This window comes from Lactuca saligna, chromosome 4 (genome assembly GCF_052625555.1).
Source record: "Lactuca saligna cultivar CGN05327 chromosome 4, ASM5262555v1, whole genome shotgun sequence".
NCBI classification, from domain to species: Eukaryota; Viridiplantae; Streptophyta; class Magnoliopsida; order Asterales; family Asteraceae; genus Lactuca; species Lactuca saligna.
The window spans coordinates 335,883,243-335,905,871 of record NC_136420.1 but is presented as its reverse complement, the minus strand read 5'-3'; the positions used below and the strand labels follow the sequence as shown (position 1 = coordinate 335,905,871).

Genomic DNA, 22,629 nt, shown 5'->3' with positions numbered 1-22,629 from the left:
AGAAGCATATAACAGCTTGGATTAAAATCTGTGTATTAGGCTGGATGAGCATGTGAGTATATATATATATATATATATATATATATATATATATATATATATATATATATATATATATATATATATATATATATATATATATATATATATATATATATAGTACTAAAAGCAATGTCCAAGTGGCATTTTTGTCATTTACTACCCACTTTCTCAAGAGGTTTAATCAAGGGACCATATGGTTTAGATATATATAACATGAAGTTTTGAAAGCTGTAGGCATATCTCAAAATAAAAACATACCAAAACATTTCAGTCATTATCTCACAGAATTAAACTGTGAGATTTTGCTTTGACTGTATATGATCAATGGCAGCACCCGAAATTGATATTCCAGATTTTTCATCCTCAAAGGTTAGTGATCATAACTTTATATCTTATTTCTTTTTGCTTTATATGATGTGTGAATCACTAGTAAAATTTGTGATTTAGTTTTAGTATTATGAGGCATAATTTGTGGATTTGATTTATCTGATGCTGTTGGAGTCTGATCATAGTTGAAAAGTCTGCATGAGTATGAATCAATTGCATAGAAAGATCAGAGATTTGTGTAGTAATAAACTTTAAAGTTTTAATTATTTTTGGCATCATAAGACTGATACCAAAGTACATAAGTGTTGATTGCTTCAATAGTAAGATCGCCATGTATCAATTTCATAAAGCAATCCAGTAAAAAAAAAACTGAAAAGTTGGATTAACAAATTAGAACTAAGTTTTCGAAAACAACAATATTTTCCGAGAATGTTTTTTTTGGAAGGAATGGAATCAGTGAAAGGAATAGGAATCTGAAGGAATCATAATCAATCACATTTTTAGTTGGCACTTGGCAGAAAATGAAATGTAATTCGATCATAAAAATTAAGTAATTTTAAATCTTTTTTAGTTATTGTAAAACTATATAATTGGATTTCTTACTCTTAGTTATTAGTTATTACAACATATTAATATTATACAAGGGTATTTTGGTCTTTTATTATAAAAAAGAAAAACGAAATTGAATTCTTTCCACCCTCCTCTAAAAGACGGTAAAAATCCGTCAAACATGAAACTTGAAGGAATGATGGAACTGAATTCAGTCCAACATGCCATGGAATGGAATCTAGAATTCCAATTCCATCGGATTCAGTCCATTAGGCACACACCTCTGTATTTAACGATTGATTTTCCTGCAGAAAGACGAAAGGGAAGATTACGGTTTGTCAAGTGAAATTTTGGGAGAAAAAATTGCAGAATTTTCTGGTAACAAAGCGAAGCAACTTGAAGTGGCAGAAACTGTAAATACAGAAGAAGTTGAAACTGAGAGTGAAACTTTTTTCCAAGCACTCTCAGTACCCATTGTCAGTGCTGATGAAGACACAACAGAAAGTTGCAAGGCTGCCACTACAGAAGATCAGGAAGAAAGAAAGTCTACAAAGATTGAAGAAGCCAAACCATTTCATGATCAAAGTGTCCAGATTGTTACTTCCAAAGAAGAAACAGAGGACAAATCTATTAATTCTCAAGAGGTTAGTGATTGATGTTCTACTTCTACCTAAGTAAATTTCTAACTAGGGTTAATTGTGCATATATGCAACAAAATGGTTTCAAACCATGTTTCATTCCATAAATCCTTATTATTATGCAACAATTTCCCAACTTATGCAAACATTGTGTAAGCCTATTCATATAACTTTATCATTTCTTTTCTTTCATTCTTCCCGTATACTGAAAACGTTTCTCTTGAATAGGACCAAAGAGACCAAAAAACTGAGGGAAGTTTCGAGTCTTGTTCAGAAATTAAGCAAGAGGAAGATACTGATGAAATCAAACCAAATGTTGAACCAGATGAGAAAAAGGATAGCATCGCAGTGAAAACAGAACCTCGGATAGAAAGTGATGATGGTATAAAGGACACAACATTTGAAGGAGGCTTACAAGAAAAAACCTACCATGGTGAAGGTAATGAAGCTGAAGCTGTTAAAACTAAAGAACATATAGAAGATGATGTTGAAGAAACGACCTTTCAACATGCTACCACAGTGGCTTATGTCGAAGAGGGGCAGACTTTGAATGCAGCACCTAAAGATATCCCCAAGGAAGAAGAAGTAGAGGACATAAGAATTAATCCTCAAGAGGTAATTCATCTCCAATCTAAGTAATCTCTAACCATTCCAAAAGGTTCTAATTGTACATCATAAAGTGTATGTGTATGAGAAATTAGTAAGTGTATAAGTTGTTGAACTCCATAATAGTTGGAAAATCTAGGTAATAAAAGCATCTACAAGAAGAGATACAACTCGATTTTTTGACATTGAACTTGTAGAGATCTACGAAGCTGTGAATTTTTACTTGTATGCTTAATCCCATAAGACCATACTATGATTCTCATATAAACATATAATCAAATACTCTTCTCCTTGAATCTAAAATGATAATCAAATACTATTCACATATGTAACCATTTCTTTTTCTTTCATCATTCCCGTATACTGAAAATAGTTTTTTCCTGAATAGGCAAGTGAGAAGTGTGAGAATGGAGCAAAGGAAGAAAGAGAACAAGAGCATGAGGAAAGTGTCGATAAATTTGTACAGTCTTCTTCAGAGATTGAGCAAAAGGAAGATACTGAAGAAATCAAACCAAGTGTTGAAACAGAGGAGAAAACAGAGCTCATACCTGATGATTGCATCACATCACAAACAGAGCCTCATGTAATAAGTACAGAACATGAAATAAAAAATGATGAAGCAATTCAGAGTGTAGAAACTGGTTTACAAAATGTTGAATATAAAGAAGAGGTAAAACATTCTGATAGTTCTTTAACACAGATCAAGTCTGAAAGCCCCATTGTAAAAGAAGCAAGTGAAGAGACTGTTTCAGAGAAGACTGGATATGAAGAAGGGTTACAGCTTTCGAACAGTTACAATATTTCCCTGAAAGAGAATGAAATGGCAAGCAAAGTTGAAGATGAAGAAAAGGAACAAGAGGACAAATCAAGTGATGCTCAAAAGGTAATTTATGTTCATTTTAAGTAATCTCTAACTATTCCAAAAGGTTTAACTTCATAAACTTGGAGCCTATTCCTATAAATCATCATTTATTTATGTATACTGAAAAAACAAAACCAACTTCCCGAATAGGCAAGCGAGGAGTGTGCGAAGGAAGAAAGAGAACAAAAGTCTGAGGAAAATGTCAACAAAATTGTAGATGAAGATACCAGTTTGGAAAAAGTTGAATATGAAGAAGAGGTCAAACATTCTGATAGTTCTAATGTAGAGATCAACGAGAAAACACTACCGATTTTAGGCAAAGATGAAGATCTAGAATGGAAACAAGAGGGCAACACATTAGAAAAAGACCAAGGTGATGATACTGTTACAACCTCAACTTATGAAGGAGACTTAAAAGAAAGAGAACACCACAGTGAAGTTAATGAACCTGAAGTTGTTAAAACTAAAGAAAGTATAGGGGAAGATACTGAAGAAATCAGAACTAGTGAAGAGACTATCTTAAAGAAGGTTGAATCTGAAGAAGGGTTACAATTTTATGACAGTTCCAATATCGCTTTGAATGAGAATGAAATAGCATATGAAGAAAAGGAACAAGTAAGTGTAAAGTCTTCTTCAGAAACAGAGCAAGGGGAAGATACTGAAGATATCAAACCAAGTGTTGAAATGGAGCAACAAGTAAGTGAAGAGTTAGAGTTCTTACTAGTTCTATGTTTAATCTTTAAAAGTATAAGACAATATTATGATTTTCATACATAGTTTTAATGTCAAATGCTTGTCTCCTCCAAAGGTTTAATTTCATTTGTTGAGAAGAGTTAGTGTTCATAAGATGATAAATGTTTAGAGAAAACCATTCTATAAAGTAGTTTATAGCAACTTTGGCTCACAATTTTTTTTTTGAAGCTGCCAGAAAGATTGTTTTAAAACTTTGACTATGCATTAGACTTATCATGATGTATTACTTTCATTCTCCACATGTACTCAAAATACTTGTGTTCATGTAGGCAAGCGAGCAGTATGAGAGTGGAGCAAACGAAAAAATAGAACAAAATCCCGAGGAAATTGTCAACAAAATTGAAGATACCGAAGAAGTCAAGCCAAGTGTGGAAATAGATGAAAAGGAGCAAGTGAAGATTACAGACTATGAAGAAGATGTGATTGCAGTATGTGCAGAAGAGAAGGGTAAATTTCAAGGGGTAGAACCTTCTGACAATGATAAAGATCAAGAAAAAGAAAAAGAACAAGAGTCTATCATTTCAGAAGAAGACCAAGTAAAAGATGATGTCAAATGCTCACAAGATGCAACCTCTATAGAGGACTTACCCGTATTTGTCAAACCTAGAGAGAATATAGAGGAAGATACTCAAGAAATCAAATCTAGTGCTGATACAAAAGATGATATAAAGATTGATGAAGAGGCATCAGTGAATGATGATGATCAAACAAAGAAGTCTGAAAGCCCCTTGGTGAAGGAAGTATGTGATGCGACAAGCTCAGAGAAGGCTGAATCTGAATTGAATGAGAACGAAATAGTGAGCAAAGAGGAAAATCAAGAAAAAGAACAAGAGATTAAAATGTCAGAAGAAGCCCAAGGTGGTGGAGATGATGTTACAAGCTCACAGAATGCATCCAGTGAGGATATAAAAGAAGCAATAATTGGTCAACAGGCTACCCCAGTGGCTAATATCGACTTCGAGGAGCAAAATCAGAGTGTGATTGATGCTCAAGAGGTAAATCGTGTAACTCCTAAACAATTCAAAAGGTTTTACTTGTACATCATTCCAACTAAAACTTGAAATGCTTTTTTTATCACTAACCAATGTAGATTCATGTTATAAAGTACAACTATCACTTACATTTATTTTATAGAATAACAATGAAAAAAACCTACCACAAAGATTGTTTTCAAAAATTTTAGCCTATTTATATAAATCATCATTTATTTTCTTTTTGTCGTATAATATACTGAATATTTCTTCTCTAATAGGACAAAAAAGAACAAAAGTATGAGGAAAGCGACAACAAAATTGTACAGTCTTGTTCAGAAATTGAGCAAGAGAAAGATACTGAAGAAACCAAACCAAGTGTTGAAACCGAGCAACAAGTATTTGAAGAGGCTAGTTCAGAGAAAATTGAATATAAAGATGAGGTAAAATACTCTGATAGTTCTAATACAGAGACCATGGTGAAGGAAGCATGTGAAGAGACTGTCTCAGAGAAGGTTGAATCTGAAGAAGGGTTAAAACTTTCTGACAGTGTTAATATCGATCTGAATGAAAACGAAATAGCAAGCAAAGTTGAAGATGAAGAAAAGGAACAAGAGGTTTATGTGTCAGGAAAAGGTTTAGGGGATGATGATACATGTTCACAAGATGCAACATTTGAGGATATAAAAGAAACAACAACTGGTGAGCATGTTACTACAGTGACCTATTTAGAGGAGGAACAGGCTCTAAACTCAACGCCTAAGGAGATCTTTAAGGAAGAAGCAGAGGACCAATCAAGTGATGCTCAAGAGGTAACTCATGTTCATTCTAAGTAAACCCTAACTATTCCTAAAAGGTTTTACAGTTTTAATTGTAGATCAATCTAATTAGAATTTGAAATGTTGCTGTCTGCTGCATAATCTCTTATCTCATGTGTAAGAGAAACTAAAAAGGACAGATTATAATAATGTATTGTTAGATGTTAAGGCTAATTCGTACTAGTTTTATGTTTAATCTATAAAAGTATAAGACAATATTATGATTTTCATATATAGTTTTAATGTCAAATGCTTGTCTCCTCCAAAGGTTTAGAGAAAACCATTCTATAAAGTAGTTTATAGCAACTTTGGCTCACAATTTTTATGAAGCTGCCACAAAGATTGTTTTACAAACTTTGACTGTGCGTTAGACTTATCATAATGTGTTACTTTCATTCTAACCATGTACTCAAAAAACTTGTGTTCATATAGGCAAGCGATCAGTATGAGAGTGGCGCAAACGAAAAAATAGAACAAAAGCCTGAGGAAAGTGTCAACAAAATTGAAAATACCGAAGAAATCAAGCCAAGTGTTGAAACAGATGAAAAGGAGCAAGTGAAGATTACAGACGATGAAGATGTGATTGAAGTATGTGAAGAAACTCACTTAGAGAAGGCTAAATTTGAAGGGGTAGAACCTTCTGACAAAGATGAAGATAAAGAAAAAGAAAAAGAACAAGAGTCCATTTCACAAGAAGACCAAGAAAAAGATGATGTCACTTTCTCACAAGATGCAACCTCTATAGAGGACTTACCAGAAACAAAATATGATGATGAAGGTAAGGAACCCGAATTTGTCAAACCTAGAGAGTATATAGAGGAAGATACTGAAGAAATCAAATCTAGTGTTGATACAAAAGATGATATAAAGATTGATGAAGAGGCGTCAGTGAATGATGATGGTCAAACAGATAAGTCTGAAAGCCCATTGGTTAAGGAAGTGTCTGAAGTAACAGGATCAGAGAAGGCTGGATCTGAATTGAATGAGAATGAAATAGTGAGCAAAGAGGAAATTCAAGAAAAGGAACAAGAGCTTAAAATGTCAGAAGAAATCCAAGGTGGTGGAGATGATGTTACAAACTCGTTGAATGCATCCAGCGAGGATATAAAAGAAACAATAATTGATGCTCATGAGGTAATTTGTGTTCATCCAATGTTAACTCTAAACAATCCAAAAGGTTTTACTTGTACATCATTGCAACTAAAACTTGCAATGTTTTATCACTAAGCAATGCAGAATCATGTTATAAAGGACAACTGTCACTCACATTTATTTTAAAAAAGAACAATGAAAAAACCTACCACAAAGATTGTTTTCAAAAGCTTTGAGCCAGTTTATATAAATCATTATTTCATTTCTTTCATTCGTACAATATACTGAATACTTTTTCTCTAATAGGACAAAACGGAACAAAAGCCTGATGAAAGCGACAGCAAAACTGTTCAATCTTGTTCAGAAATTGAGCAAGAGGAGGATACTAAAGAAATCAAACCAAGTGTTGAAACCGAGCAAAAAGAATTGTTGCATGATGATTGCATCACATCACAAACAGAATCTCAGGTAGAAAGTGAAGAACATGAAGTAAAAAGTGACGAGCCTATTCAGAGTGATGATGGTCAAAAGGAAAATGTTGACAGCTCCCCAGTCAATGAAGTATACAACGAGTCCGCTTCAGAGAGTGTTGAATATAGCAAAGAAGTAAAAGAAACAACAAATGAGAAAGAAATAGCCAGCAAAGTTGAAGATGAAGAAAAGGAACAAGAGGTTTATGTGTCAGGAAAAGGTTTAGGGGATGATGTTACAAGTTCAAAAGATTCAACATGTGAGGATATAAAAGAAACAACAGTTGGTCAACATGACACCACAATGGCCTATTTAGAGGAGGGACAGGCGATAAGTTTAATGCCTAAAGAGATCCTTATGGAAGAAACAGAGGAAAAAACAAGTGGTGCTCAAGAAGAGACCATGGAAACTGAAGAAAATAATGAAGAGTCTATTAAGGAGGTTTATGAGGAGACTACCAAGGAGGTATCCGATGAGACTAGCTCAAAAAAGGTTGAATCTGAACAAGAGGTAAAAGCTATAGAAACTTTCAAGGATGAAAAACAAGAAAAGGATCAGGTTGACATATCAACAGAAGGTCAAGGTGAGGATAATGTAATAAGCTCACAGGTTGCAGCCTTAGAAGAAGACTTGCAAGAAAAGAACTACCGAGAAGAAGGTAAAGAACCTGAATTTGTTGGAACGAGAGAAAGTGTAGAGGAAAAAACTGAAGAAATCGAATCAAGTATCGAAACAAAAGAAAATATGGAGCAACAAGGGTTGTTGCATGTCATTACTACTGATGTTTGCAGCTCAACAGAAATAGAACCTAAAGAAGAAACTATGGAAAATGAAGAAAAGATTGAGGAAGATGCTATAGTCAATGATGATGGTCAAACAGATAAGTCTGAAAGTCCATTGGTTAAAGAAGTGTGTGAAGTAACAGAATCAGAGAAGGCTGAATCTGAATTGAATGAAAATGAGATAGTGAGCAAAGAGGAAAATCAAGAAAAGGAACATGAACTCAAAATGGCAGAAGAAGTCCAAGTTGGTGGGGATGCTGTTACAAGTTCAGAAGATGCAACGTGTGAGGATATACAAGAGTCAACAATTGGTCAACATGTTACCACAGTGGTTGATTTTGAGGAGAGCAAAGATGATAGTGCATTGACCAAAGAGATCCTCAAGGAAGAAACAGAAGACAAATCAATTCATGCTCAAGAGGTAATTTATGTTCATCTTAAGTAATCTCTAATTATTCCAAAAGGTTTTACTTGTACATCATTCCAACTAAACTTGCAATGCTAAAAGTATCAAGACATTATGTTGTCTGCTACAAAATCTCTCATCTCATGTGTTTGAGAAAGTCACAAATGCATAAGTTGTTCAAATCGGTAGTTCACGTATCTCTTACAAATATACATATTAGACCATTTTAAGGGCCCTAAACAAGATAAAATACATATTTTATAGAGCATATTAAGAGTAACTTCAAATAGACAACTTGATTTATTCAATTGAACAATACAGTTGGGGAAGGGGGGGGGGGGGGGGGGGGTATAGAAGTAGAAGAAAAGCAAGTTGTGGATATTTATGAAAAATGATAAATTCTTAGGGAAACCCGTTATATAAAGTAGTTTAGAGCAAATGATCCTAATAATTTTCTTTTGAAAAAGAGACCAATAAACTAAGCTGTCACAAAGATTGTTTTACAAACTTTGACTATACGTCAGACTTACCAAGTTCTGTTTCGTCCATTCTCCCCATGTACTCAAAATATACTCTTCATATAGGCAAGCAAGCAGTATGATGATAATGAAGCAAAAGATAAAATAGAAGAAAATCCCGAAGAAAGAGCCAACATAATTTTTGAGCAAGAGAAGTATACTGAAGAAATCAAACCAAGTGTCGAAACAGTTGAAAAGGAGCAACAGGAAGTATGTGAAGAGACTGACTTGAAGAAGACTGTATCTGAAGAAGGGATAAATTCCGATATGTATCAGAATGAGAAAGAAATAGAAATTTTAAGCAAAGATGAATATCAAGAAAAGGAACAAGATACGATTCCAGAAAAAGACCAAGTTGAGGATGAAGTTATATTCTCACAGGATACAGTTGCAGCCTCTGAGGACGTATTTTTTGAAACTAGAGAAAGCATGGAGGAAGATAATGAACTTATAAGCACAAATGTTAAAACAGAAGAAAAAGTGGAGCAAGGAGAGTTGCCACATGCGATCACAACTGATGTTTTCACATCAACACAAGTGAAATCTCAAGAAGAGAAAACAGAAACTGAAGAAAAGAACAAAGAGCCTATTGAGCATGATGATGGTCAAATGGAAACGCCTCCCATCCACTCTGTCAAAGAGGTATATGATGAGACTAGTTCGGAAAAGGTTGAATCTGAAGAAGGGATAAAAGCAATAGAAACTTTTAAAGATGAAGATCAAGAAAAGGATCAGGTCAACATGTCGGCAGAAGGTCAAGGTGAGGATAATGTAACAACCTCACAGGTTGCAGCATTAGAAGAAGACTTGCAAAAAAAGAACTACCAAGAAGAAGGTAAAGAACCCGAATTTTTTGAAACTAGAGAAAGTATAGAGGAAGACACTGAAGAAATCAAATCTAGTGTCGAAACCATAGAAAAAAAGGAGGATGTAGTCAATGATGATGGTCAAACAGAAAAGTCTCAAAGCTCCCTGGTTAAGGAAGTTCATGAAGTGACAGGATTAGAGAAGGCTGAATCTGAATTGAATGAGGATGAAACAGTGAGCAAAGAGAAAAATAAAGAAAAAGAAAAAGACCTCAAAATGTCAGAAGAAGTCCACGATGGTGAAGATGATGTTACAAGCTCACAGAATGCATCCAGTGAGGATATAAAAGAAACAACAATCAGACAACATGCTACCACAGTGGCCAATACTGAGGAAAGGCAGGAGCAGACAGAAATGACTAAAGAGATCTTCCTTGAAGATCTTGAAACTGTTTCTGAGGTACAAATCCCTGGAGTGGGGCCCGAGTCAGAAGATTCAAACATGAAAGAAGAGTGTCTTACAACAGCAACGCATGTGGATGAAGGAAAAGAAACAGAAACAAAAGAAGCTTCAAGTGCAGAGGTCAGACAGAAAAACGTCCCTACAGTTCACATCATTTTTTTCTTGCATTTCTTCTGTGCTTTATTGACATACTTTGACACTAATGGATGCAGACAACAGAAATTGGTGAAAACAAATCACTGTATGAAAAAGAGGATGTTACACAAGAAAATCAGCTTAATAGCACCGAAGACTGCAGTGAGATATCAAAAGATGTTATCTTGACTAAAGAGGTGAATACGGTAAATATATAACCACTTACTTATCTATCAAGTCATCAAAGGGGTCTGCTTACATGAATGTTATATAGATTGAACAGGTACCTTTAGAGACACAAAAGGAAAAGGGAACAGATGACCTCGAAGAACAGATTGTTGAGGAATATAGTAATTCCACAGAGCTACACGAGAAATCAACAGAAGATCAAAAGGCACCTGTGGTTAGTCTATTAAAAGAAAGATGAGAATAGTATTTTGTTCATGCTGTATGAATATGTGTTAACATGAATTTTTTTTAAGCAGATATCGTATTCAGATCCATCAGAAATCGATGAGTCACCCAAACAGGCTCTTGAATCTGTTTGTGATGTACAAACCCCTGAAGTAGTTGCTGATTCTGAAGACTCAAAAGTGAAAGAAGAGAGCATTGTCTCAGCGACAACCGAGTATACAGATGAAAACAATGGAGAGAAAGAACATGAACTTGAAGCTAATGAAACTTCAAGTACAGAGGTTAGAAAATTTTCAAGAGTTTTGATGTTAATGCATCTTGACATATAATCACTCTATCATGAACACTTATGTTGTTATATGGAAAGTAAAACTATCTGAATTCTTTTGGTTTATTTTGTGCAAAATAGAATCCAGAACTACATGGAGAACTCAAACCCACGTCTGAGATAGTGATAGAAGAATACCAGGTTAAGGAAACAAAGCCTCAACCAGAACAATCAGACATCACCCCTGAAAACATCATGGAGAATGTCATCTTGCCTGAAAAGGATTTAGCAGATGAAAAGACAACAACATCAGATGAAAAGGAATTAACCGATGAGGTCAGTGGACATGGGAAGAAGGGAACTATAACATCAAAATGTTTTCATTTGTTCATTCAAAGTTGGAAATCATCTTTTAACAGATAGAATATTCAAAAGACTTCCTTTTATAACAGATATAGCTCAACCTTCTTGGATATTCAGTTGTTTGTTATATTAAATTGTTTAAAAAAATATATTTTAAACAGGTGTCTTCAGAGCTTGGTCAACCTAAAGGACAAATTGTTGAGGAGATACAGGCAGGTCCAACTGAAACCATAAGTGAAACTACAGAAGAGGAAATCACAAAAAAGGATGAATATTTATCCCATGACAGTATAGAGAATCCAAATGACACTACAACTAAAGAAGAAAAGTGCTTTCAAGATGCAAGAACAAGGGAGATTGAACCTGTTGAGCAACAGAATGATGGTCTGGATGAAGTATCAAATGAAAAATCTACAGATTCAAATGAAACAACAGAAGTCGAACCTCAAGAAGATAGTGTACCCTCAAGTTCATTAGTAACTTCAACAGAAGAAACCCCTAAAACTTTGCCAATAGATCTTGAATCTGTCTATGATGTACAGATCCCTGAAGTGGTGCCCAAGTCAGAAGATTCAAACCTGAAAGAAGACTGTCTTACATCAGCAACAGCAACATATGTGGATGAAGAGAAACAAACTGTAACAGAAGAAACTTCAAGTGATGAGGTCAGATAGAATTACAATGTCTTTACAGTTCACACATGCTTTTATTGCATTTCTTTTTGTCTTTTCTTAACATATTTTTGACACTAATGGATGCAGAAAACAGAACAGACAACAGAAATTGGTGCAGATTATTCATTGTATGAAAAAGAAGATATGAAAGAGGATGTTACACAAGAAAATCAGCTTAATAGCATAGAAGACTGCAGTGAGATGTTAAAGAATGCTATCTTGACTGAAGAGGTGAGCAAGAAATAATACCACTAGACTTTCCTATCTATCAAGTCATCAAAGAGATCTGCTTACAGGAATGTTATATAAAATGAACAGGTGCCTTTAAATATACCAAAGGTAAAGGAAATAGATGACCTCAAGGAACAGATTGTTGAGGAAGATAGTCATTCTACAGAACTTCAGGAGAAATCATCAGAAGATCAAAAGGAAATGGCACATGTGGTGAGTCTATTAACAGAAAGATGAGATTTGTATTCTGTTCATATCTGTATGAGTATGTGTTTTAACATGACATTTTTTCACGTAGATACCATATTCAGATCTGAAACCTGTTGGGGTCTCTGAGGTTAGAACTGATGAAATTTCAAGTGAAGAGGTTAGAAGATTTTCAAGAGCTTTGAATAACACATTCTTTTTCTTGCATTTCTCTGATAATGAACTTGATATACTTTACGCTACTGAAAACAGACAACAGAAAGCAAGCAAGTTGCAGAACACCTTTCAATATCATCTCGTGATGCAGTTTTCATTAAAGAGGTTAGTGCACAAATAAAGAAATATCACCATTCCTTGTATGCTTCTGTTATCCTAAGAAGCCTTATCAATCATACTATCTAAATTTTATTTTTTCTTCTTTTGTTGCAAAATAGGATCTTGAAGTAATCAAACCCACATCTGAATCAGTGATGGAAGAAGACGAGGTTAAGGAAACAAAACCTGAACCAGAACAATCAGATATCACCTCTGAAAACATCATTAAGCATACAAGTGAAAAGGAATTAGCAGATGAGAAAAGAGATATGGAAGAGGATGTTACACTTGCACCTGAAAATCAGATTGACAACACAGAAAATCAAAATGAGATCAACAATATCATCTTGACTGATGAGGTAATTCAAAAGTAGTACTCAATTATGTCTTTCTTGTTCTTTTTTGTTCACTGTTCACCAGGTACTCCAAAACTTCTGCTTACATGATAACAACATTGTATGTATTGAGCAGGTTGCAGTGGAGACTGAAAAAGAAGAGGAAAAAAATGAAGTCAATGAACATGTTTCTGAGGAAGATATATGTCCTCCAGAACTCGATAAGACATCGACATCAAATCAAAAAGACCTAGCTGATGAGGTCAGTAAAGACAGCAAGAAGGATGCTAAAATATCAGATTGATTTCATTTATTCAGATATTAAAATGATAAATATCTTTTAACAGATAGAATATTCAAAGCCGACACCAGCTGGAAACAATGAAGTCAAAGAAGTGAAAGCAGAAATCCCAACAGAACTAGAAAATATACAGTCTGCAGAAGCCCCTGATCTTGAGTTTGAGAAGAAAGAAAAGGATGATAAACTGATATCTGAAATACAAACTCCTGAAACAACTCTCAAGATGGAGATGGAGGAAGAACATCCTGAAGTAACAAATGACACGTGTCAAACACTTGTGGATGGGTCATTAAGTGAGAAGGTAAAAAGATTAAGCCCTGATGATAAAAAAAATAACCCTAAGTTTGTCTTTTATTAATTCGATTTGAGACAAAATATTACTGTGATTATCCCATGGTTAAAGCCTCCCTATACTGATCCTATGCTAATAAGACATTGTTAACATGACCTGACTTAATGTTGTTTTATCATGGCAACATAAGCTTTCAGTTGCGTCCTTTATAAATGACATTTAGAGTATTGCATGCAAATGGAAATTTAACCTTCCCCTACTGATCATGTAGATTTTTGGTGATTGTTTTTCACGTAACAGAAACTTGTGTCCATGGTACCACCTGAAGAACTTGCATCTTCAACTGTTGAAGATCAAACAAATGAACTAGTACCGGAAACAGATAAGACAAAGGTTGAGCACAGCAGCATAAGCAACAAGGATCAGAATCTAGAATTCACAGAGGAAGAGTTTCCAAAGATTTTGGTGACAGAAGAAAAGACATTGGAAGAAGATGCAAACAAGGAGAAAGAAACACTAAGCGAATCACAAGCAGATGACCTCACGAAAACCACTTCTGATTCGATATGGAGTCCTACAGAGCAAGGTATAGAAGTTAGATCTGAGGAGAGCATCAGCAGAGGCTATGATGCTATACACAAACTTGAAGAAAAGCCAACTGAAGTTTTTGAAATTGCATCTGATGTTGCTGAAATAGTCCCTGAGGGTAGCAAAGTTTCTGAAAGTTTACCAGGAAATGTTCAGGAAGCTTCCCCCATGATGCTTCTAGAGAAAAATGACCCAGAAACTACTACTACCATTGAGAAAATTACACCTGAAGTTGCTGTAATAGATGTTCAAAAGCGTGAGAAGGACTTTGATTATACACCAGAAGCAATAACTATTGATGCCGTGCCCAATGCAGAATGCTCTGATATTCAAAGTGTGCAGAAAAAAGAAGTAGATGAAAACATAGAGAGAGAAATTCCAACTGAAAAGGTTTGATAGAATTAAAAATCTTCTCATGCACCTTATTCACTTTTGTAACCCAGTTAACCTTTGTTCCTATATTTCCATTCCCACAACTAATAAACTGGTAATCATTTTGCAGGAACTTGATGCAACTGTGACTCCTGGTACTATAGCTACAGAGGACTTGGAGATTTCACAGAAACATGTAACAGATGACCTTATAAAAATAAGTAAAATTCAACCGGAAATACCAACATATGAAGGTTCAGCTTGCACTGTGGATAACCAGTCCTCAAATAAACCACATCTAGATGAGAGTATAGAGAGAAAGCTCTTAAGTGGAAACAAAGATGTGGAAAATGAGCAAGGGGAGCCAACTACAAAGCCATTGATTGCTGAGGCAGATGATTTAAAAGCCACTAAATCTTCAGGAACCGAATCACAATGCAGCAGTGAAGCTTTCGGAGAAGAGAAGAAAATGGGTGATGAAAAAGAAAAGTCTCAAACAGCAGAGCCAGCTAAGATTTTGTTTACTGACATGATGCATGAACAAACAAAAGGAGACTCAGAAGTGGCTGAAAATTTGATTGAAAAAAGAGAGACAGCTCTGACAAAAGATCAGCAAGTAGACAAAGAAGAAACTGGTGAGAAGGGAACAAAAACAGATGAAGAGAATGAAGAAGAGGATGAAGAAGATAACCAAATGGTTGATGCTCCGGTTATGGTAGAAGCATCGAAAGACATTGAAGTCAAGACTCCTAAGAAATCTCATAATATATTGTCAGGTGTTGGGTCAAAAGTTAAGCATTCAATCGCCAAGGTGAAGAAAGCAATAACTGGTAAGTCTTCTCCTTCAAAACCACCATCACCAAAAGAGAAAGATCAAGTGAGTACTTAGCAAGACATATCAGTATGTAAATTTTCAAGAAAGAAAAAAAGCAAATGTGATAAATGGTTCAAATGGAACTCACCACATTACATGCTTGATGAACGTGGGGAAAAGGCCTTTGATTTCGATTAAGGATCAAGCCTAGGAGGAAGCAGTTGTTAGACTTGTCTCTTTTTTTAAGTAGAGGTAGAAGAGTGAGATGAATGCAGTATTATTTTGCATATACATTGTGTGCTTGAGTGAAATGTGTGAAACTAGTGTTTTGTAAATCGAATTTTCCTTAAAACTTATGTGATGACAGTTTGTCTCTCTTTTACAAAAAGTATTCCATCTTACTATTGTGTATAGATTAAGGTCTACACCAGATTCTAAAAGTGCAATGGAGGTAGAAGAATTCAGGAAGGGGTACACCATGCCCTTTCAAACGTGCTGAATAGCGTACATTCCTTTCAAACTTGATACCAGGAATCCAGGACAAACATAATAACGCACATAGAAGACAGACAGTAGAATGATGATCTAACACTGCTATTGCAAAAATTTTAGTGACTAGTGCTAATTATTTAGAGAAACCAACTTAAAACTCAACGAATCATATCCTTTCAAACTTTCACGGACCATTTCCTATTCGGATTTGAGGATACACACACCAAATACCAATCGTGATAATTAAGATATTGACTCCACGTATACATAAGCTCTGGTGTGAATATTTCGATTCATCAAATGTAGTTATGTAGGTATGTAGTAGATCGACATTAGAACATTGAGATGACTTTATTTAATCGGAAGGTACGGGGGAAACTTACATAGAGATTGGTAGGGGAATGCTAGATTTCTGTCTACCGAATTCAATACGACCGACAACCCTACATCAGAAACTAACTTCGCAAGAATTATGTATGAGAACCTAGTGTGGACTTTTTAGAATCAAAGAAACGCGATCTCAGCGCCAAAAATCGTATACCTCTAAAATTTGTTTTGTTTCCCCTTCCACCACCAAACCAATGCGTATTTTTATTTTTCAAAAGATATCATTTCACCACTTTTTTATATAATGTATACTCCCAATATGTATTTTCGTATCGTCTCATATAAATACGTATTGTATAATGATATTCTTTTGAATTAATTTGTACGATTATTGGTACAATGTGTACAGAATAAAAAAAAAAAAAAAATGTGGTTAAATGTTTACAAGTCATGTCAACCAAAAATTCAAATGAGCAGCGACATGGCATGCTACGTCAAGTGGTAACCGAGTAAACTCATAGATGCCTGTTAAATGGTAATTTTTTTAACAAATTTATAAGATTATTATATCAATGTATTAAAAAAACAGTGACTAAATGGGTAAAATAAAAATAATTGTTATCCTTTCAATTCATTATCTTTGACAAAATATTTGAGAGGTGTTAGCGAAAATGCTTGTGCGTGCATTTCTTTATTTTTTTTATCAAAATGGTTGATATGTTTGTGGATAAATGTTGGTGTGTACAAGTCCATTCCATTCGGCTTTGCATCCTTTTACAAGGTTAGTCGTGAATAACCCAACATGTTGACTCATGTCGCCTACACTTTGTTGCAATAAAATCATATCCTTTTTCAAATTTATAACGGAACAATCTATGAAAACTGATAAGGCTATGATGACTGTTTTTCGTTTTCAGTTTTTTTTAAAAAAAAGGATTAGTTTTCATTTTTAATTTCAAATATAAAATTTAGAAAACGTGTTTAGTTAAAACTAATCGAGTTCTGCAAGAAGATTGACACTCGATTTAGAAAAGGACATTACATACTTGAGGAATTTCGATTGGATTTAAAAATCACTATTGCAACAACTTTGAATTAATTTATGACTGTCAGTTGTAGTGATAACGAATAACAATTACCAGCTTTGTTCATGTTAAAAAATGATTTATTGAATTATAAATGGATATGACGATTTCTTGATGAATATAAATTAAATAACATTATGATTCTTCATAGAAGTCGATAAGCTTAGAAATCGACTTTTTGATTCCTAGGTAAAAACGGTTTTTTCTTTGACCTTTGACCTTTGCCCTTTGAACTTTTGATTGGAATTAAAATTAAACGTTAAGTAGTATAAAATATAAATGTATAATTCTAAAATTTATATGGGGCGGGTTATAAATGGAGCGGATCGTTGATGATCCATACCCGACCCATTTAATAAACGGGTTAGCGGGTATGGATCGTTAATGGGTAAACGAATCAAAAACTACGCTCCAACATCATATAATTCTTACAGGTTTGGATCGGATCAGGGTTAAAACCCGCTCCACTGCTAGGTGAAAGACCCTAACTTTCGTATTTATGAAAGACCCAAACTTTTATACATAACAATATAGTTACCCCAAAACATGCTACTTGCATATTCATAAAAACAATATTTTACATTGATAAAGAGGTTACAAACTACTGGATACAAACTTACTATTTTAAAGTGTTATATATTACATTATTTCCCAGGATTCTATAGTTTTATACATTTGGGAATGCAAAATACAATAGTTTCAAACTATTCATAGGCTTCTATCGATAAAATAGTTTCAAACTATTCAAAAATCTTCTACCATTATATAACTATACTGGATGCTTATCTCCTGCAATTTGTTAAACATTGAGAGGGTAAGCGGTGATGCTTAGTGAGTTTAATAATAGATACAATATAACGTTATGCCATATATATTGTCACACCCCAAAACCGAGAACGGCGGAAACGTTATGGGGCGGAGGACGTCATGTATAGTATCACAACAATGAATTGTAGTAAACAAGCAACAGCATCATCCATTGCATTAATAATATAATTTTAATACAAGTGTTCTGACATGTTTAATAGACACTAGATTATGAATCAAAAATGAAAGATGAGTCTTGAACGAGCTCCATCTTCTCTAAACCTTGCATCGGTACCTGTCTACTGTTTACCTGAGGATACAAGTTATTTTGAAAGAGAGTATCAACTTTAAAGCTAGTGAGATCATAAGTATTTTAGTTTCTGTATCCGTAATAATGTATTTGTAAGAATGGATTTGTAAGACTGTATATGTAAGAATGTATTTGTAAGAATGTATATGTAAAAGTTTTGAATAACCTAGAAAACCCTATGCTTCCTACTGAAAGTAGCCTTCTACCAAGGCATCTAGTATCTGATTGTGTCTCTTGTAAGAGTGTGTATTTTCCCAAATCTAACTATCATTAACCAAAAATTTAGTATTTACATTACCGTGCATCGTGTGAATGTTCACGAAGTGAATGTAATGGGGAAATAATAATGTACTGTAGTTTTATAATAAGTGACTACTGCTGTACTAACTACCTTAAACAAATTGAAATTTAAAGTAACATGTGATCGGCCTGTATCCTGCTACCGACTCAATAGTAAAACGACGATGTAAGACGCCGTAAGAAATGACATTTGGCACCCGTACACTTACAAGTCCCACTGTAGCGAGCATCAAGGTGTAGGATAGTCAATCCAATATAGATCTATACGCAAACTCATACGCTCCCCAATTAAGGAGATTCTGGATACAAAAACGGTCATGGCAGGCAGTGCCATGACCCGTTTAATGGCTCACATAACTGAATGTAAAGTATATGTAATGTATGTGCTAGTTGTATTGTGTGTTCTTCCTCTGTCTAGCCTGTATGTTTGTTTCTCATCACTATGTATTATGTTTGTTTCTCATCACTATAAGTTATGACTCATGTATGAACTGACTCTTTGTATCATTCATTGTTCTAGTATTAGTATTAGTAAAACCCTAAACTACGCCTATTGTAGTTTACTAGTAATATAACTTGTACGTATGAACATAGGAGTATACCCCTGCTATCCAGGGTATTGAATTGACTGGAAGAACATTTATGACTATATATGTACACATGATATATAACTAATAGTTAAACGACCTTCGGACGGATACCCGATATCCTACGAGACCACATCCCAACGGGGAAAAGGAAATAAAGCGGGTTAGCCTTCCTAAGTCCTTCAACCATTACTTATATAACTATACATATCTAGGCATGCAATTGACAATATAAAAGTATAAAAGAAGTTTTGTAAAACCTTTGAAAAGTTTTATAACTAGGAAAAAAATGACTTGATGTCAGTTTGTAAAACAGTTTGAAAACAGTTTATTTGATAAGAACAGTTTAAAGTATAATGAAACCTTTGTTTTGGAAACACAATCGTAACAGAGATTTGAAAAGAAACATTCAGTATGTAAGACAGTTTGATAAAGAATTGTAAAGTAGTAAAAATGTTTTGGAAAGCCATTTGAAGTAATTTGTTTGGTAAAACAGCTAAAAGTGTAGTAATTCTATTTGTATGCTAGTTATCAATCACCTGTGATTGATATAATAACTAGCATGATTCAACTTGTATCCCCCCACCCCATAAAAGCATTTAAAAACATTTAAAAGATAGATTAAGGGGTATGAATTCACCTGTAGTGAGTGGTACGGATGAACTAAAGATGTAGGATTGCTAGGTGTCAAGTGAAGTCTTGAACACACTCTATGATCCTAGTTAACATATAATATCACATATATGTATCCAATTAGTCTTTAAACAACTAATAAACAAAGTTAAGACACCCTAGGACATGCTAAACACCTTATACAAGTGTTATAAGTCCCAAGGATTGCATCTAAGTGTTGTAGGGAAAGGCTAGTGTGTTTGGGATTCAAGGAAAACTCCATTAGGGAGTTTACGGTTTTTTGGTCACAACCAAAAGGGTTTACGGTCGTAAACTCTTAGGTTTATGGCCGTAAGCTCACCCACTTTTGACCATTTGTTGTTTGAAGCCTTAAAAGTGCCTAGAAGCTTTTCTACTTGAAGTATGTGACCAAGGAAGGAACTAAGGCACCATTTCACTCCTATTTGGAGTTTACGGTTCCTAAACCATTTTCCTTTGATTTTACTACCATAAACTCATAAATTTTATGGTATTTTGGGGGTTTTCAAGTCCTTAGCTCATCAAAGAATGGAACCATGTTAGTTACTAAGGCATAGGAAGGAAATTGGGTCATTTATACATACCTTGGGGTGTTTACAGTTTTGGGAGCTCCCTAAACGGTAAACACATATAAATGGGAGATTTTTGTGCCTTTTTATGTGATAAACACATCAAGGAAGGATCTTCACATGTCCCTAAGGCATTATGAAGGACTAAGGCACCCTTTGGCACCCTTACTTGGTGTTTACGGTTTTGGGAGCTTCCCAAACCGTGAACACCTTGTTCTTGGTGTTCTTGGTATATTTCCTTGATGTAAAGATGTATAACAAGCTTTATAAGACTCTAGGATAGAGGTACTTTATGGAAGCTTGAAATGAGCTAAAAGTCCAAGAACACTAGTGTGTGTTCTTAGTGTTTTGGAAATCTAATCAAAACACGAAATTTGATGGATTAAAAGATGTATAATCACTAGTTGTTATGATATAACAACAAATCAAGCCAAGAAGTACTTACGTTTTCGGGAAATCGGGTGAAAGACGGGATGGTAGTTGAGAGTGTTTGGAGTTTGCTCTTGAGTTTGCAAGTAAGAAATGAGGTATTTTGGGGAGTAAACTCATGCTTAAGGCATGAGTTTAAGGTTTTGGAAGAATTTTCGGCCCAAACATAAAAGTTTGGCCGTGAATTCCTTAACTACGTAGTACTTGCGGTTTTGGAATTTCAAGACTCGAGACGACACTTTCTTTCACCCGTTCGTTTAAAGAATAATAATTATAATAATCAAACGAACTTTAAATTTGCTAAAAACAAATAAAAATGAACTTGACTTATAACTTGAAGTGATTGACTTTAGGGTTTGACCGAATGAAAATTTCAGGTTGTCACATATATACTTCAATATGGCAGAAGCAAAGAGGAACAAGGAACAACAAGGGCATATGTGAATCATGTGACAAACATTCCATATCAATCATTGATTTGATTTAAAGATATACAATCAATGAGACATAACAATTTCCATACTTGATATACATCAATAAAGCTTTGGCCCAAATTGCACAAAAGACATACAACTTCGAATTAACACTTTGGTAGATTTCAGGCTTATAGCCCTGTCTAACCATTTGTCAATACCATAGAATAGAAATCATTCTCTTATGGAGACATGTTCTACATGAACAGAGGCTACATACCAGTACTCTAAGTTCTTTCACTGATCACATGGTTAAAGGTATTTATTTGCTATTAAAAATAGCGAATAAAAATAACCCGGGAAAATGACCCAGAATAATAACACTGAAAAGCAATAGCACATATAATACATAACATACAATTGTTGACGTATATTAAACTCACCGTGAAATAACCGGGGGCTAAAATATTAATTCGGGCAACACTTCGGCTCTAAAAATAGCTTTCGTCATTGAAAACCGGGAAATATATTGAAAACCGGGCTCTACGAAGGTAGAGCTTCAAAACCAAAAAGATAAAAATTTTGGGCTTCTCGGGCACTCCGGGGCGTATTGCGGGCTTTAAAAATGAAACCGGGGCTTCCGGGGAAATCAAAATAGTCAAAATATGGAGAAAGGGGTAAAAATTGGCAAAAATCCAATTTTACCCGACCAATTTCGCATGTCTCCTATTTATAGGGCGAAGGTCGGCCGAGAAGGGTGACTCAACGAAGGAGAAGGGACACGCGGAAACAGCAGGGGCGAAGGCGCCATGTGGCTCGGACACGAGATGGCACGCGTCGGATGCGAGGGAGGCAGGGCGAGTCAGCAACGAAGCAGCTCAGTGGCAGCATCAACGAAGGGCAGGTGGAGGGGCGAGGTTCGGACACAAGGTGAGGCGCGCGTCGGACGCGCATAGGTCTGTGACTTCGGCCGAATCAGAAGGAAACACGCGTCAGATCCGGGTAGAGCGGCTACTGTTCATGCGACGTGGCAGTACTATTCATGCGAAATTCTCTGAAATTGAACCCAAAACTTCTAAAATCCATAACTTTCGCATACAAGCTCTGTTTTTGACGTTCTTTATATGCACGCGTAGCTAAAATTATGTTCTACAACTTTCGTTTTTACTTCGTTAGCTAATTTTGACTTTAATTTTAATATTATTATTTTAACAGATCGGGATAAGAAAATCCGTTAAAAATTAAT

At 34.9% G+C, this 22,629-nt stretch overlaps 1 protein-coding gene across 4 annotated transcripts; it reads left to right on the top strand.

Moving 5' to 3' along the window:
• The first annotated feature begins 259 nt into the window (after nt 1–259).
• LOC145044190 (A-kinase anchor-like protein) lies at nt 260–15,801 on the top strand. Of its 4 annotated transcripts, none has more exons than XM_078993039.1 (24): nt 260–411; nt 1,230–1,562; nt 1,785–2,171; nt 2,551–3,045; nt 3,175–3,720; nt 4,047–4,772; nt 5,030–5,560; nt 5,999–6,700; nt 6,965–8,332; nt 8,902–10,224; nt 10,317–10,436; nt 10,523–10,642; nt 10,725–10,934; nt 11,063–11,257; nt 11,446–11,949; nt 12,046–12,189; nt 12,277–12,402; nt 12,488–12,556; nt 12,649–12,717; nt 12,831–13,070; nt 13,183–13,308; nt 13,394–13,648; nt 13,940–14,617; nt 14,730–15,801. In XM_078993039.1, exons 1-24 carry the CDS (start codon nt 367–369, stop codon nt 15,486–15,488), a joined length of 10,071 nt encoding a protein of 3,356 aa, XP_078849165.1. In that variant the 5' UTR covers nt 260–366; the 3' UTR covers nt 15,489–15,801. The 4 variants fall into 4 exon arrangements, with proteins under 4 accessions (XP_078849165.1, XP_078849163.1, XP_078849164.1 ...); XM_078993037.1 differs by having other exon boundaries at nt 10,514–10,642; XM_078993038.1 differs by having other exon boundaries at nt 10,317–10,445.
• Nucleotides 15,802–22,629: the final 6,828 nt, after the last annotated feature.

Coding starts and splice junctions, on each gene's coding strand:
- LOC145044190 (XM_078993036.1), top strand. CDS start 367: ATGGCAGCACCCGAAATTGATATTCCAGATTTTTCATCCTCAAAG. Junction 2,172..2,550: donor TAAGAATTAATCCTCAAGAG/GTAATTCATCTC, acceptor TTTCCTGAATAG/GCAAGTGAGAAGTGTGAGAA. Junction 12,718..12,830: donor ATGCAGTTTTCATTAAAGAG/GTTAGTGCACAA, acceptor GTTGCAAAATAG/GATCTTGAAGTAATCAAACC.